At 34.8% G+C, this 17,416-nt stretch overlaps 1 protein-coding gene across 2 annotated transcripts; it reads left to right on the top strand.

Annotated features, from left to right (window-relative positions):
- The first annotated feature begins 1,333 nt into the window (after positions 1-1,333).
- LOC125681518 (uncharacterized) lies at positions 1,334-8,651 on the top strand. 2 transcript variants are annotated; one of them, XM_048921666.2, is made up of 6 exons: positions 1,334-1,467; positions 3,445-3,556; positions 3,897-3,985; positions 5,088-5,204; positions 7,308-7,364; positions 7,979-8,651. In XM_048921666.2, the coding sequence occupies exons 1-6, from the start codon at positions 1,396-1,398 to the stop codon at positions 8,078-8,080; spliced, it is 549 nt and encodes a 182-aa protein (XP_048777623.1). In that variant the 5' UTR covers positions 1,334-1,395; the 3' UTR covers positions 8,081-8,651. The 2 variants fall into 2 exon arrangements, with proteins under 2 accessions (XP_048777623.1, XP_056013451.1); XM_056157476.1 differs by having other exon boundaries at positions 1,344-1,467; positions 7,308-8,651.
- Positions 8,652-17,416: the final 8,765 nt, after the last annotated feature.

Below are 17,416 nucleotides of genomic sequence, written 5' to 3'. Positions count from 1 at the left end.
CCTCAGAAAACACCGAAATACCCCCCTAACCTACCGAAATACCCAATTTATTCATTAAATCCGTTTTCAGGAATGTTAAATATGTGTTCTTCTTAAATTATCATTCGATGGACATTCAGGGATCTACTAGGAATTGAAGATATTGTGGGGGGGGGGGGGGGATTCATGAGGTTGGGGGCCGTCATCTTTCCTAGCCAAGGCGTATCACTTTTCCAACACCATTGGCTAGCGAAGATGGGGGGTGTCAAGGTGGCACCCCCCCGAAGCTCCTGGATTTTATAAATTTATAGGGCTTGAAATATGTCTCCTATTTTCTGTCATTTTTAAAGAGGGGAAATTGATAAAATGACACAAATTTTGTGAGATTTTAGAAATAAAATATAAGTTCTCCCATTAAAAGTAGCAATAAATTAAAAGATCTTGCCATTTATTTCTCTGAGAGTGGAATTTTTTTATTGCTTCTTTAATCGTTTATGCTTTTTTTTTTCTAAACGAGAGACCATGGTTTATCTATTAGCTCTAAATCTGAAAATTTTATTTCGTTGTAAAAATGTGATATTATGATAGTTTTGTACATGTATGTGACTTTAACCATAGTCATTGACAAAATTAAAACTAGGTTGAAGATTTGATCAAAATGATGATTTCGGTTCTATTGAATATAAATAGCAATATAACGAAATTTTTGTACGGGAAAACAATAATATAATTGTACTTCACTCAGAGCGACTGGATAGGTTTTCTAACACAAATATTAATAACAAAAGTTTATAAATCTTTTTTTTTTTTCATGTCATTAAAATAGTAAATCACAATTTTACAACAAAACTTTTCGACACCAAATGTTTTGAATCAAAAAATTTAGAGGGGGGGGGGGTGTAAATCCGCTACGGACATTCGTTGCCAAAGTCATATTTCAAAATGACTTAAATTTTGACATCAGAATTTTGTTTTTATTCAGTGTAATAAATAATTCAATGCAGAACATTTTAATATAATTTTAAAAATCTATTGGAGGTCTCTCTTTTTCACTCTCAGATTTGTCTTCATATTCAACGCGTTTCTGAATTTTAATCACGGTCAGAATTAAAACGTTTTACGGCCTAGCTGACAGGTGAGTCAGAGACATAAAAACTTAGATCCGCGCAACTAATGCAGGGAGCATTCATTGTGCCTCCCCCCTCCCACCCCCAGTGGATGGTGAATAAGTTGTGAAAAATGCGCACAAATTGAATCACAGTACATTTTTTCGTGTTGCTTATCGATCAATAATAAATAAAAGATAGATTGGTAAATGAAAAAGAATTTACCGCTTGTAGCTCTTGTCAGAATACGAACGCCCCCCTTACCTGCCTCAGGTGTGACAATTTTAAAACGAGACAGAAAACAACAAACATGGCGTGCTTACACAGATTCCTGTGTTGGAATCTCCGAACAGCATGCTTTGTGGGCTATATCTTAACCGTGGTGAGTATTTTATATAACTTGCCGTTTATAAAGTAGTTTTTGAACACTTTCCCTCAAGAAAATTACTTGAAAATACGTATTTTTTCATTTCTCCAGCTATCACTTCCGGTATTTGTCATTCATACTCATAGACATTTTATAAAATAGCCAAAGAGACAAACGTAACATGTCTCGGCCAAAATCTTCTAATATTCCATTTTACCGTCAACAAGCGATTTACTGATCACAAAATGCTTAAGAAATTAAAGTCATTCGTGTGCATTTGATTAAACGTTTTTGATAATCAATCATACTGTACAAATTAACCGGGCAGATACTCCGAGTACTGCAGGGCCATTAAGCCATTCTCGTTAGAGAAGTGGACAGGCATAGCCTAATGCACAATTGTCTAAATCCATGTGGAATTAGCAAGGCTATATTTCTGAGAATAATAAATACAGAGCTCTCATTTATGAATCTAAAGCCGGAGTCAAATAAAGGCCCCATTATTAAGGGGGGGGGGGGGGGGGGGGGGGACTAAATCCGCCTTTGACATTAGTTGCAAATCTATGCCAATTATAATTTAGACTGGTAATTTTTCAAAAATTTCACCACGTCTGCTTTTCAAAGCCCTCCAGATTAGAATAGGTCCTCAGTTAAAACCCCCTTGCTTGTCGTAAGAGGAGAATAAATGGGTCTGTCCTTCAGATGAGACTGCAAAAACTGAGGCCTGGTGTGTCAGCAGGTATGGCACGATTAAGATCCCTCCCTGCTCAAAGGCCGCTAGCGCTGAGCATAGGCCTAAATTTCACAGCCCTTCACCGGCAATGGTGTCTTCTCCATATGAGTGAAAAATTATGATGAGGGACATTAAACAATATACAATCAATCAGTCATACAAAGAATGACACAGCAGCCCATATGTGTCTGCTATAAACATCTATACCTGACTGTACACCAGTTGTACAAGGGTTAGTTAACTTTTAAGTGATACTAGCTCTAGATCTGAAAATTTTATTATGTAACTTTAACCATAGTTATTGATCAAATGAAAAATAAGTTCAAGATTTTATCAAAATAAAGATTTCGGTTCTATCATTGAATATAGATCGATCTAGCATTATTTAGAAATCAGTTTTTGTATGGAAGACAATGTAATTTTACTTCATTCAGAGCCTCTGGATAGGTTTAATTTTCTAACACAAATATTAATAACAGAAGTTTATAAACCTTTTTTTTTCTTTCATTGAAATAGTACATCACAATTTTGCAACAAACATTTTTGATACCAAATTGAGAGGTAGTATTGCTTTAATTAACAGTTATGTTGTCATTAACTCTTATATTTATACAGCGATAACTAGAGGTCAAATGTCAGTTAAACTTAACTAATTTTTTAGCAATTGAGCCCACCTGTTTTAATATGCAATATCACATTCCTACTGTCTGTCATTTTGAACTTGGCAGTTATAACTTGGAGAGATGCTTACATATTATTTCTCCAAGTTACCTGTTCCGGATTGATGATGTGAAGCATTGGGAATTTTTTATATCATGAATTCATTTTTTTTTTAAAATGAAAGTCAGAATTTTTTGTATCACAAAATTGATAAATGATTTAAAAAACCCATTATTTTTATATCAATAATTTGAATTCTTGATCAAGTACACATATTACATTCTTTATATGTATTGCTTTATATTAGTCATTCAGATTTCTTATGTCAATGATTTGAATTATTGATAGTAATTCAAATTAAATAATATCAATAATTCAAATTATTGATAATGATATTAATAAAGGTAGAGAAATATTGTTATAATTAAGAGTTAGAATTATTGATATTTACGGATATCAAATATTACTTTTTGATATCAAAAGAGAAACAATGCATAGTAAAGCGGCATTAGATATTGAATTGTCATGATCATCATCTTAATCTTTGAACTCCTTGTTAAACATTTTGTTGACACTGATCGTTGTTTTTATCGATGTAGTTTACAGCCACCTTTGCGCTGACACTCCGCCTGGTGGATTTGATAGCTACAGCGACAGACTTTGAGATAAGCATGGGTTTTAAAACCTTGTGGCGGGCTCACTTTTGGCAAAGTAAGTAATTGTCTTGAAAGAAAATTTATTTTTAAAAGTAATTTTTTGCTAAAAATTATTTTTCCCATGAAATTAAGTTGTATAGTTTGATATTTATCACAGATATTGTTTACACTGATGTCAATAGATACTCATGGCTTTCATATTTCACATGACATTGTGTATTTCTTGTGTTTAGACTTTCTTTTGATACCAAAAATTTTGACCTTGTTACCTCTACCTTTGGGTTTTACCTACTTTTGAAAAAACTTTAAACTTGGCTCTCACTTTTGAATATTTCACATATATACATCTCGTTGGAATCATATTATTGAAAAGAATTACATATTTTGTGTTTCAGGTTTTCTGGCCAGTGACATAGTTCTCACTTTCGGTCATGTTGTGGTCATTCTTTACTCGGGCTTTATGATTCTTCAAGTAATGGAAAGGGTAGGTGAATTGATCAATATGAATATTTCAGATGTGTATTGTGATTTATTTGATTGCTAATTAGTTACAAATCTGTAACACACATAAATAAAAGCTACTTTCCCCAAGACTTTCATGCTGTGGTATTTTGGTAAAAATGTGAATTTTAAGTATGATTTAAGTCACTTGTATCTTTTAAACAATTCAGATAGTTCATTAATAATCTTACAAAGCCTAGCTATAAAAAAAAAACAACCAACAAACCAACAACAAAAAAACCCAGCATGTTAACCAATTGTTTTAGTGGAAGGAAATAAACTTGTGTGTTATTAGATATAGCTGATTTCAGCTCACATATATGTAGTCTCTTGGGGATCCGGGTTAGAATAGGTCCTGAGGCCCCCCTTGCTTTTCTTGACAAAATGGGTTGGTTCTTAGTATGAGATCACAAAACCCGGGGCCCCATGTCAAAGCAGGTATGGCACGATAAAGATCCCTCCCTGCTCAAAGGTCATTAAGCACCGAGCATAGGCCTAAATTTTGCAGCCCTTCATCTCTGTATAAGTGAAAAATTCTTGAGAGGGACATTAAGTAATATACAATCCATTACAAATATGTAATGCTAAACCTTTTGCTGAGGGGGTTTCATATCTCTGTTATGTGATTAACCAGAGACATGTGATATTGACCATGAAGCCCAAGGTCGATGTTATTTCTGTGTCAGAGGTCGATATAACTTGTCCTGGGTCTCTGTATCCATGCACATATTGGCCATACATAGAAGTCCTCATAAACAAGGTAATTAACAAGCTAGGAAAGTGCTGTGGTACAGTGCATTTCATGATCTCACAATCAACATCATTTCTTTGTGATATTGAATGAATCTCATTCTTATTGCTTTTTTTCTTCACTATTAGATCGCTATCATGTCTCGTGATTAGCTAGGTCAAAAATATAATCATGTTTCATGAATGAAAATACAACACAGCTGCAGACTCCATTCTCATAAGAATACATAATGAATTAATAATTATTATGATGATGTTGCTGGCAGTATATGATATGTAAAAGATTGTGAGATTATGACTCACGTAATTCTATTTGCTTTCTGTGAATTTTTCAGCATTTTGTGATGTACATGAGAGCTCACAAAATTTTCATCATTTGCTTCATCATCTACATCCTGGTGGAATTTGCCTTCTCCGTGTTTGAGTACACTTTCTATTCCATGAATACGTTTGTAAGTATGATACAGAATGGTTATAAATGGAAATATTCCAGTATATCTTAATAACAAATGAAATTTAAAAAATCAAAGTATTTCTACATTATATTTATTATATATGCATTTGAACATCAGTATATAGAAATGATTTAATGCCTAGGGACTAAATAGCTCCAACCTTAAATAAAAAGGATCAGTCGAAGGGCTGATAGAATGCTGTGATAGAACACTGAGGCGATTCCCGCGATCATTGAGGTGAACTCCATCTTTAAGCCAAAGTCTTCAAAGATGTACTTGTTGACCTGCTTCTTCTTGCGGTCATATATAACTTGATATCATAGAATGACACAGAATTAGATTTCACGAATATACATAAAAATAAGCTAACTTTATATTATAGAATGAAATACGCTTTTTAAAAAATCTATATAAATTAATACCTAAACATAATAAAATCATTAAAATAAATGTACAGTACATGCGATCAATAGCAATTTTCAAAAAAAATGAGTAGACTAATAACAATACATTGCGATGCATGGAGAACAGATATTGCTAAAGAATATTACCAAGTTATGTGTCGGCGATGACTGAATTGTGATCATGAATCATTGTTTAACAGCTAATCCAATCGTCATTAAATATGATACGGCCTGTATGATACATCACAATTGCATATACACGATAACAAAGAGGATCATCCTACAGTCACATACATATACCATGTTCTGTTAAAAAAAAGAGGGGGGTACCTTCTAACCCTGCCAGTATTTATCTCATCAAACTTTTGTAAGATACAGGGAAGGTTCACCATGACGTAACAATCAACGACACGTCACACTGGCTTCCAAGTTAAAGACTTTGCACACTAAATTTGAGTTTTTAGTCGGGCCTAAATCAAGGGGCGGATCATGAAACTCTAATGATTTCAATCCATTATTCTCGATGATCCGTAATACCATGGGATATGCACCCGTGATATGTGTTTACCTTGATATAGGAGAACTTAATGATGAACAAATGAATATAAAATTCGTAACATTTTAATGTGTTGATATTTTCTACGTTATATTACTGAAGTACGGGAATCAGTGTGCGCGCTACGTCAGAATTAAACTTGTGACGTTGCTTTAAAATAGTTAGTCTGCAGCATGCAGGCGCAGCCATACCAGTTTGAGAGAGTGTTTGCATTGTGGCGTACTGGTCCTTGTAGAATTTGAACGTCGTATTGCCTCTTATAAATCGTTGCAAATGATCGCAGTTGAAGAAATGAAAAAGTATAGGTATGTTTATTCCTCCTCTATGCAATGATTTGCTCAGAGCTGTCAAGTGCATGATGCGAAGTACGAGGGCAGGCCAGACTTTTATATCAAGCTATGGCAGATCACTGGTGTGTATCATACGACGCTGGATGTATGATTAATTGTGGAAATTGGTTAAATATGATCTTAAATCGTTTTTTGTGGGTTTTTTTTTGTTTATTTTGCTACAACAACAGAGAAATGCAGTGTGAATTGTTCTCGAGCATGCGCAGTAGGAAAAAGCTATGCCTGGCATAGAATTTAGCGAGGTAACCCTTCTGCACAGAAGTTCATAGCACTAACCCTTCTCGAGCATGCACAGTAGGGAAAAGCCATGTCTGGCATAGAATTTAGCGAGGTATTGCCTTCGTCACTACCTGAAAACACAAAGAAAAATTCCCATACCCCAACATTACACTAGGCTAACAGATAATGAAACACAACTTGTAAACAATAAAATAAAACAACAAAAACAAATAAACACTGAGAACATTCCATTAATACAATTACATTCAAAGCTTATTGATTAAGTGTAAAACATAACCAAAAAAATTTTTTTTTTTACCCTGAGTTAGTGCATCACTCTGCAAGAAGATTTGAAAATTAATGTACTTATTTACTAACTTACATGCACTACGGCTGAAATAAAAATTTAATTGCTTTCTGGGTAATATAATTATTCTAAAATAATTTAATACCTTGTTTTAACCTTACTAATTTAAATTGCTAATGAAAGAGTTACCTCCCTTGTCATTATGCCTGGACAATGTGTTTGCTTATGACAACGAATGTATCAATGATTTGATTTCCTTTCCAGAGGTTATCCTTTGTTGTGTTTACATGGCTGTTTTGGGTGATGCGGACACTTTTGAATGTAAGGGAGGTTAAAAGTCATATATTTCCATGCAGTAATTGCTTTCCATTTACTTATATATTAAAAGTTTATTATCTACAAAATTTTATTCTAATGTTCAGATACAAACAGGAGAAACTGAACTAAAGCTAAGATAGACAAATCTACAACCATGAAATGAAGACTATGCAAACATGCTGGTGTTTTGAAACATGTATATTATATTCAATATTTTATCACTGTGCATCTCCATTTTCTGCAGTTGCAGTATACCTGTATATATCTATATAAATGTTTTGTGATTGTAATTCTTGTGGATTTTTCTAATCCTTTTGGTTCTACACAAAAAATAAACAACCACAGAGAATACCTGTTACACGGTACTAGCTACTAGACTTGCTGAGGTCTCTATGTTTGATAATAATGCTCTCTTTAAATTAATACTTTTTTAAATAATGCCAAACATCAGTGTTTGGTGACATGAAGTATGGTATTTAGATTTCTGAAACACAGTAAAATTTGGATGAAATGATAAAGTAATAAAAACAACATAGACACTTGAGTAAGTCTACACCTGTTGTTCTTTTAACTTTATTTTTACAAGGGGAGATAACTCTGCTGTACACTTTTTTAAGGTGACTTTCTGTGTAGTGCTGGTAGCCAGAAAACAGGAAATGATGGAGCAGATGGAAATGGAACTCAGATTTGCAGGGGAGGCAAAGCGAGGTCATTACTGAGGTCAAAGGTCAACTGCTGACAGAAAAGTACCAAAGTCCTCTCATCCTGCCATTTATAATCGGGCATATCATCGCTCTGTCATTTAAACAACGGGAATCTCCTTATCTTTTCAGAAGTGTACTGACAAGAGACATAGTTTTCATCTTCTTTCCTAAGAAATTTTAGTTGCTCCAATATACATGTATTGCACTTGAATGTTTTAGTAATTGGTGATGTATCAGTTAGATTTTATTACAGATTGGAAACATGTATTACTTTTATATGTTTCAACTCAAATTCAGCAATATTATGTACTATTATGATAATAGAGAAAACCCATTACATTCAGCAGTTCCTGATTTGTTTAGTATTATTTGTATCTGCGTACAGCTGAAGGCTAGTAAGATATATAACCCTCCTTACACAAGTAACCCAGACAACAGCCCAGAAACACAGGATCATCCATGTCAATACCTTAACATAGTCACATTTCTACTGTCCATGTAAATACCATATTCATATTTTTACTGTGTGGATAAAGACATTCATTTTTATATAAATCATTTAATAAATCGTTTATTTATAACTGTACACAAATTGGTTGTCATTTCTTGTCATAGATAGTGTTAGACATGGGATGTGGTTATAATATGACATGGGGTGTGGTTATAATACGACATGGGGTGTGGTTATAATACGACATGGGGTGTGGTTATAATATGACATGGGGTGTGGTTATAATGCGATATGGGGGTGTGGTTATAATGCAACATGGAATGTGGTTATAATATGACATGGGGTGTGGTTATAATATGACATGGGGTGTGGTTATAATGCGATATGGGGTGTGGTTATAATGCAACATGGAATGTGGTTATAATATGACATCATATGGGGTGTGGTTATAATATGACATGGGCTGTGGTTATAATACAACATAGAGTGTGGTTATAATACGACATGGGGTGTGGTTATAATACGACATGGGTGTGGTTGTAATACAACATGGGGTGTAGTTATAATACGACATGAAATGTGGTTATAATACGACATAGGGTGTAGTTATAATACGACATCATGTGGGGTGAGGTTATAATATGACATGGGGTGTGGTTATAATACGACATGGGGTGTGGTTATAATACGACATAGGGTGTAGTTATAATATGACATGGGATGTGGTTATAATATGACATGGGGTGTGGTTATAATATGACATGGGGTGTGGTTATAATACGACATGGGGTGTGGTTATAATACGAAATGAAGTGTGGTTATAATACACGGGAATAGGGACTTGTTATATCACTGATTGTGTTCTGCAGTTTGGTTACAGATGCCCGTCCGTCTCGTAACATAATGGAACAGGAATTATAATATCATCCAATGTTAAACTACCCGTGTTACATTGGGGATTTTCACAGGGGCTAATCCGGTTTTGGGCCGAAACTGTGGTACCATAAATAATCACAGTTAGGGCCCAAAACGGGCTTAATCCCTGTGTGGATCTTTTTTGTGGACTTCTTTAGCAATGACTTATCCTACACATAGGGCCTACATATAGTACTTTATGTATGTTTCAAATATCGCCGCAGTAGAATAACATCTTCAATTTCGATGTTAACTAAAATCCTAATTGCTTTCATTACATGAATATAAAATCATTGTCTTGGAACACTGTCTTTATAACAGTTATCAACACCTTGGAACACTGTCTTTATAACAGTTATCAACACCTTGGAACACTGTCTTTATAACAGTTATTAACACCTTGGAACACTGTCTTTATAACAGTTATTAACACCTTGGAACACTGTCTTTATAACAGTTATTAACACCTTGGAACACTGTCTTTATAACAGTTATTAACACCTTGGAACACTGTCTTTATAACAGTTATCAACACCTTGGAACACTGTCTTTATAACAGTTATCAACACCTTGGAACACTGTCTTTATAACAGTTATTAACACCTTGGAACACTGTCTTTATAACAGTTATTAACACCTTGGAACACTGTCTTTATAACAGTTATCAACACCTTGGAACACTGTCTTTATAACAGTTATCAACACCTTGGAACACTGTCTTTATAACAGTTATCAACACCTTGGAACACTGTCTTTATAACAGTTATTAACACCTTGGAACACTGTCTTTATAACAGTTATTAACACCTTGGAACACTGTCTTTATAACAGTTATCAACACCTTGGAACACTGTCTTTATAACAGTTATTAACACCTTGGAACACTGTCTTTATAACAGTTATCAACACCTTGGAACACTGTCTTTATAACAGTTATCAACACCTTGGAACACTGTCTTTATAACAGTTATCAACACCTTGGAACACTGTCTTTATAACAGTTATCAACACCTTGGAACACTGTCTTTATAACAGTTATTAACACCTTGGAACACTGTCTTTATAACAGTTATCAACACCTTGGAACACTGTCTTTATAACAGTTATCAACACCTTGGAACACTGTCTTTATAACAGTTATCAACACCTTGGAACACTGTCTTTATAACAGTTATCAACACCTTGGAACACTGTCTTTATAACAGTTATCAACACCTTGGAACACTGTCTTTATAACAGTTATTAACACCTTGGAACACTGTCTTTATAACAGTTATTAACACCTTGGAACACTGTCTTTATAACAGTTATCAACACCTTGGAACACTGTCTTTATAACAGTTATCAACACCTTGGAACACTGTCTTTATAACAGTTATCAACACCTTGGAACACTGTCTTTATAACAGTTATTAACACCTTGGAACACTGTCTTTATAACAGTTATTAACACCTTGGAACACTGTCTTTATAACAGTTATTAACACCTTGGAACACTGTCTTTATAACAGTTATTAACACCTTGGAACACTGTCTTTATAACAGTTATCAACACCTTGGAACACTGTCTTTATAACAGTTATCAACACCTTGGAACACTGTCTTTATAACAGTTATTAACACCTTGGAACACTGTCTTTATAACAGTTATCAACACCTTGGAACACTGTCTTTATAACAGTTATCAACACCTTGGAACACTGTCTTTATAACAGTTATTAACACCTTGGAACACTGTCTTTATAACAGTTATCAACACCTTGGAACACTGTCTTTATAACAGTTATCAACACCTTGGAACACTGTCTTTATAACAGTTATCAACACCTTGGAACACTGTCTTTATAACAGTTATCAACACCTTGGAACACTGTCTTTATAACAGTTATCAACACCTTGGAACACTGTCTTTATAACAGTTATCAACACCTTGGAACACTGTCTTTATAACAGTTATCAACACCTTGGAACACTGTCTTTATAACAGTTATTAACACCTTGGAACACTGTCTTTATAACAGTTATTAACACCTTGGAACACTGTCTTTATAACAGTTATCAACACCTTGGAACACTGTCTTTATAACAGTTATCAACACCTTGGAACACTGTCTTTATAACAGTTATTAACACCTTGGAACACTGTCTTTATAACAGTTATTAACACCTTGGAACACTGTCTTTATAACAGTTATTAACACCTTGGAACACTGTCTTTATAACAGTTATTAACACCCCACTGAAGCACATCCAACCAGTGGACCTAGATTTTAACAATTAATTATAAACGATAATTTATTCTGAACTGTGAGGAATCTAGGAAATATTCACATTATTATTTAGAAACAGCATCTTATAATTACAAGGAATCTCCTCAATTCAAGCAAAAGTGGAATTCTGACATCAAAACGCTATCAAAAACTATAAACTATAGAATGTACAAGGATGAATTAAAATTTGAAAAATATTTGGATATCCTACCCAGAAAAGATGCTATAACCTTTTGTTTTCGAACCTGTAATCATCATTTACCTATTGAAAGTGGACGTTGGCGAAACGAGCCCCGAGAAACAAGACAGTGTAATAAATGTGAATTAAATGAAATTGGTGATTAATTCCACTACATGTTTAATTGCAAATCTCTGAATGATATAAGAAAACAATGTTTATCACCAAAACAAATACGTTTCAAAAACATCATGACTTTTAAAAATATAATGAATTCAAACAAGCAATCTTTTCTAAGAAAATTGTGTTCCTTTATAAGAAATATTAATAATCTCTGCTCCCCGACCCAATGACTACTCGAATCTAAAATTGCATATGTTGCCTATCTCCATACTCACGCATGCCTTCAAACATTTAGTGATATATTACCATCACTTTTATATAAAATATATGTAATAAATCTCTGTATACAATTGTGTAATTGTGATGAGAAATAAATTCAGTTCGATCACCTAATTTTCTCCGTGGGGTTGACATAATGATGGGGCGTCTCCAATATTAAGATTGAGCTGGCATACGTTCATTAGGCCTAATTATTGATGCAGTCATTTAACCTTGATTATACCATTAGTTTCTCCGCTGGGTTGGCATAATCAGACATTGATATATATGTCTCTGACATAATTATGGACCGTCTCCAATATTAAGATTGATCTGGCATACGTACATATTCAACCTTAATTATATCATTTAATTTTAAAATAGCAATACTTTGTTGAAAACGTTAATATTTTGATTGTGTATTATAAAATTATGATAGTTCGAATGAAAATATTTGTAGATTAATCAGTGTGAATGTTGATTGACATTCATTTGATTAATCTACAAAATAAAGAAAACAATCATTGCATGTACAACAGAAAATATATGAATATCAATGAATACTCATAATAGAAAGACATGATGTCTGTGGGCAAAGATGCTTTAGGGGCGAACCGTCCATCTTTGTCGGTCCATTGGATGAGACTACAAAAACGGAAGCTCCGTGTCACAGCAGGTGTGGCACGACAAAGAACGGTCGTAAGCGCCGAGCATAGGGCTAAATTTTGCAGCCCTTCACCGGTAATGGTGACGTCTCCATATAGGTGAAGAATTCTCGAGAGGGACGTTAAACAATATACAATCAATCAATCCATCTTTGTCCTAATCGGCAGATCCCAAAACAGTCAGATAGATGGAACAGCCCGCTGTATGTGGTACATGTATTTGGTGACTTTGAGAAGGCTTTTGACAGCTTACATCGTGTCTCGCTCTGTAAGATCCTTTGCCACTATGGCATTCCAGCTGTCTAGCAGATACCAGGACCTGCAGTGAAAGACAGATACAGCCAGCACTAGTTATAGGACTCAAGGTCAACGACAGGAAGACTCGACAGCCAGCACTAGTTATAGGACTCAAGGTCAACGACAGGAAGACTCGACAGCCAGCACTAGTTATAGGACTCAAGGTCAACGACAGGAAGACTCGGCAGCCAGCTCTAGTTATAGGACTCAAGGTCAACGACAGGAACACAGAATAACGCCTCAACTTATGCCCCGTCACATTCAGTGGGAGGCCAGTGGAGGACGTGAGGGAATTTGTATACTTGGGCATCAAGATGACGACGGACGGTGATTGTGATCATGAAATCAACACCCGGATCACCAAAGCCAACCAAGTCTTCGCTATGCTCAAGGCCATCCGGTAATCCACCGGGCTCAGCATCCACACAAAGGTCATGGTCTTTAATAGCAATGTCCTCAGTGTCCTCCTGTACGACTTATAGAGTGCTGAAAAATCTCTTCCGTAAGTAAGTTCTGCCATCGAAAGAAAGCTGGGAGTATTCCACAATAAGTGCCTGAGGCTCATCTTCGGATATTCTGGTCAAATGTCATCTCTAATGAAGACCTGAGAGAAAGGACGAGGGTGACCATCATGATGGAACTTAGGACCCAGAAACGGTGCTGGCGATGGCTGGGAAATAGATACTTCATGCCATCCAACTCGCTCCCCAGATCAGCTCTACGATGTAGAGGAGACAGAGGGCGACTAAAGGACACTTGGAGGCGAAACCTAAAAAATGCAGAGGACTCGGTTTTGGTCGACACGCCCACCCCGAGTTGCTGCAGACAGAGCCAAGTGGAGGATCCCTGCCATCGCCTCAAGCACCAGACGACACAGGGGGCGGACTTCATTTATCCAAGATCGGCGTACGCCGAAATGAGCCGGTCATATGACCGGCGTAAAACGGCGAATTGGCAAATGAAGTAAACCGTGAAACAAACATGGATGAACATGTTGTTGTTACAACGAAATACAGATTTTTTCGTAGTTTCTTAACATTTTTTTTTTATCTGCCAGCATGATAAGTAATGCATTGTGCAACCTCGGTATAGATCTACTTAACATATGAGCAAAGTTGTACAGTACACAGGTGCTTGTGGACAGGACTTCCGGTACCCCCCTTCTTGTATTTTTAAATGTTCAATTCCTTGGGTATTGCGGACGTGTTTTTGATAAAATATGCACCTTCGGAGTTTATATATTTCAATGGAATACACAAATCTCGCATAGAAACCGTTTTTAAAAATGTCATATCACCGATCATAATACATGTATATGAACCGGTGATATGACATTTTTAAAAACGGTTTCTATGCGAGATTTGTGTATTCCATTGAAATATATAAACTCCGAAGGTACATATTTTATCAAAAATACGTCCGAAATACCCAAGGAATTGAACATTTAAAAATACAAGAAGGGGGGTACCGGAAGTCCTGTCCACAAGCACCTGTGGTGCAGTATAGAGGAATTAAACGTTATATTAAATCTACGAATGAACATTTATTTAATCAATGTATTCAATCAATGAACATGCCGATCTATTAACAAATATCTACATTTTTTCATCTCATAACATCATCTTATCGTGAGCTTTCCGCCATTCTTGAAAAATCGGCGAATTCCACGCCGGTCTTTCTAAACCGGCAAGATCGGCGTACGCCGGCGAACCTTTCCCGGACAATTGAAGCAACAAGCCGGGTAACCAAAGGTCAAGTGGCGCATTCGGCGTACGCCGGTTTGACAAATGAAGTCCTACCAGAGAGGATTGTGTATGAGGTGCCGTTTTAATATTTTGGAGGTATTTTCTGATATCAAAAAAAGAATTATTGATATCAATAATTCCAATTCCTGATATCAAAAAATAATTCTTGATATCAAAAAATAGATTTTTTGATATCAAAAAATCATTTCTGATATCAAGAATTCGAATTCCTGATATCAAAAAATGATTTTCTGATATCAAAAAATCGAATTCTTGATATCAGAAAATAAGGTTGATTTTCTGATATCAAAAAATCGAATTCTTGATATCAAAAAATTATTTTCTGATATCAAGAAATCGAATTTTTGATATCAAAAATTGAATTTTTGATATAAAAAAAGAATTTGTATTTTTTTTATATCAAAAAATCACATTTTTGATATCAAAAATTCGAATTCTTGATATCAATAAATAACCTGATTTCTGATATCAAGAATTTGATTTTTTGATATCATAAAATCATTTTTTGATATCAAGAATTAGATTTCTTGATATCAGAAAATGATTTTTTGATATCAAAAAATGATTTGTATTTTCTGATATCAGAAAATCGATTTTTTGATATCAGAAAATAAGACTCATATAAAACTACGATCGACTTAATGAATGCTCCCCGTGATGCAACCTTCAGCTTCCCGCCTGAAGTTGCGAACCTTGTATGCACGTGGGGAATAAATGGTGAATCTAGATCTAATTCATTATGGCAAATTCTTCCATATCTACAATGGTCAGCACTGCTTTGTCCGCAATTCGCTATGAAGTGAACGGGGTCGATCCTGAAGATGTGCAAACGAGACCCGTGGAGAATGATGATCATGGAGACGCACTGTACAAAACAACGGCTACCAGTCATGATGGCTTGTTGAATGTTCCTTAACATGTCATGCTCAGCAGTCCCATTATCCGCCATTTTTCAAATCACATATACTGCATGATGTTATAGAAGGATTTCAAGAAAATAAGTCATCATAAATAAGATTACCGGTAAAAAGGGTTGATATTCATTACATTTGCATTAAATATATATACTACTGACGAGCCCGCAGGGCGAAAGCACTATAGATAAAGGTTTGAGTATTGGATTTTATTTTTTGACTTTATATATATATATATATATATAGATATATATATATATGAACTCTCTCCCTGATTGTTAATTCAATGACAAACGAGGAGAGCAAAATAGATAGACTACCGCCAAAACTCCGGATGCAGAAAGTAACCCGAACTTGAATATGTCCAGAATTATCAAGAACCTTATAAAATTTCTTCTATCGTTAAAAAAAAATCTTCAAAGAATCTGAAATAACAACGAATTTTAGAAAGCAAATCGGACCCTTTAGACTGTAGTGCTAGTTCAGCGATTTTCTATGGGTCAAGGGAGAATTCATTATTTATGTAAAGATTTTTCGCCATTATCTTTTATTTTCTGATATCAGAAAATGTATTTTGTGATATCAAGAAATCAGTTTGAATTCCTGATATCAGAATATATATTTTTGATATCAGAAAATCGATTTTTTGATATCAGAAAATGATTTTTTGATATCAGGAATTCGAATTTTTGATATCAGAAAATGTCTTATATTTTTGATATCAAGAATGTGAATTTCTGATATCAAAAATTATATTTTTTGATATCAGAAAATATGATGTATTTTTTGATATCAGAAAATCATTTTTTGATATCAAATATTCGAATTTTTGATATCAGAAAATCATTTTTTGATATCAAATAATATAATTTTTGATATCAGAAAATGACTTATTATTTGATATCAAGAATTCGAATTTCTGATATCAAAAAATGATTTTCTGATATAAAAAAATATACTTTTTGATATAAAAAAATGATTTTTTGATATCAGAAAATACTTCAAAAATAATAAAACGGCGCCTCATAATTGTGTGAGTCCCGTACTTTAGGCCTAATATGGCGTATCTGGAGGTGGACATCGTCGCACGTCACCGCTGAAACGTACGCTCCTCTTCCCGTAGAGGAGGGTACATTTCAGGCGTGGCGTGCGATGATGGGAGGGGGATTGTACATTCCCTTTTGGTTGAACATTTGAATGAAAATTGTCATTTTGTGCCTCGAGGTCTGCGTTCCCATTTGTTCCAAGGCGAAAAGTTGCTATTTTTTTGTCGCACCCACGACCCACTCCTTTGGATATTTTCTTGATCCGCCCCTGTATTGAGATATTCAGCTGTACAGATGCCTAGATAAATGTGTGTTTTTAACGAAGTATAAGGCCGAAAGGGAAAAAAGTTGACCGCATACGTTTCGCATGGAGTGTACTTAGTTTTCACCAGAATGTGTCATAATTTCAGTAGTGACGTCATAACGCTGAATTATTTTTATTGCCCATGCGTGGATTGCATGACGCCG

Source organism: Ostrea edulis, chromosome 2, assembly GCF_947568905.1.
Source record: "Ostrea edulis chromosome 2, xbOstEdul1.1, whole genome shotgun sequence".
In the NCBI taxonomy this organism is placed as follows: Eukaryota; Metazoa; Mollusca; class Bivalvia; order Ostreida; family Ostreidae; genus Ostrea; species Ostrea edulis.
The sequence above is the reverse complement of the archived record's forward strand: the minus strand, read 5'-3'. Positions and strand labels throughout refer to the sequence as shown.

Coding starts and splice junctions, on each gene's coding strand:
- LOC125681518 (XM_056157476.1), top strand. CDS start 1,396: ATGGCGTGCTTACACAGATTCCTGTGTTGGAATCTCCGAACAGCATGC. Junction 1,468..3,444: donor TGGGCTATATCTTAACCGTG/GTGAGTATTTTA, acceptor TTATCGATGTAG/TTTACAGCCACCTTTGCGCT. Junction 3,986..5,087: donor TTCTTCAAGTAATGGAAAGG/GTAGGTGAATTG, acceptor TGAATTTTTCAG/CATTTTGTGATGTACATGAG.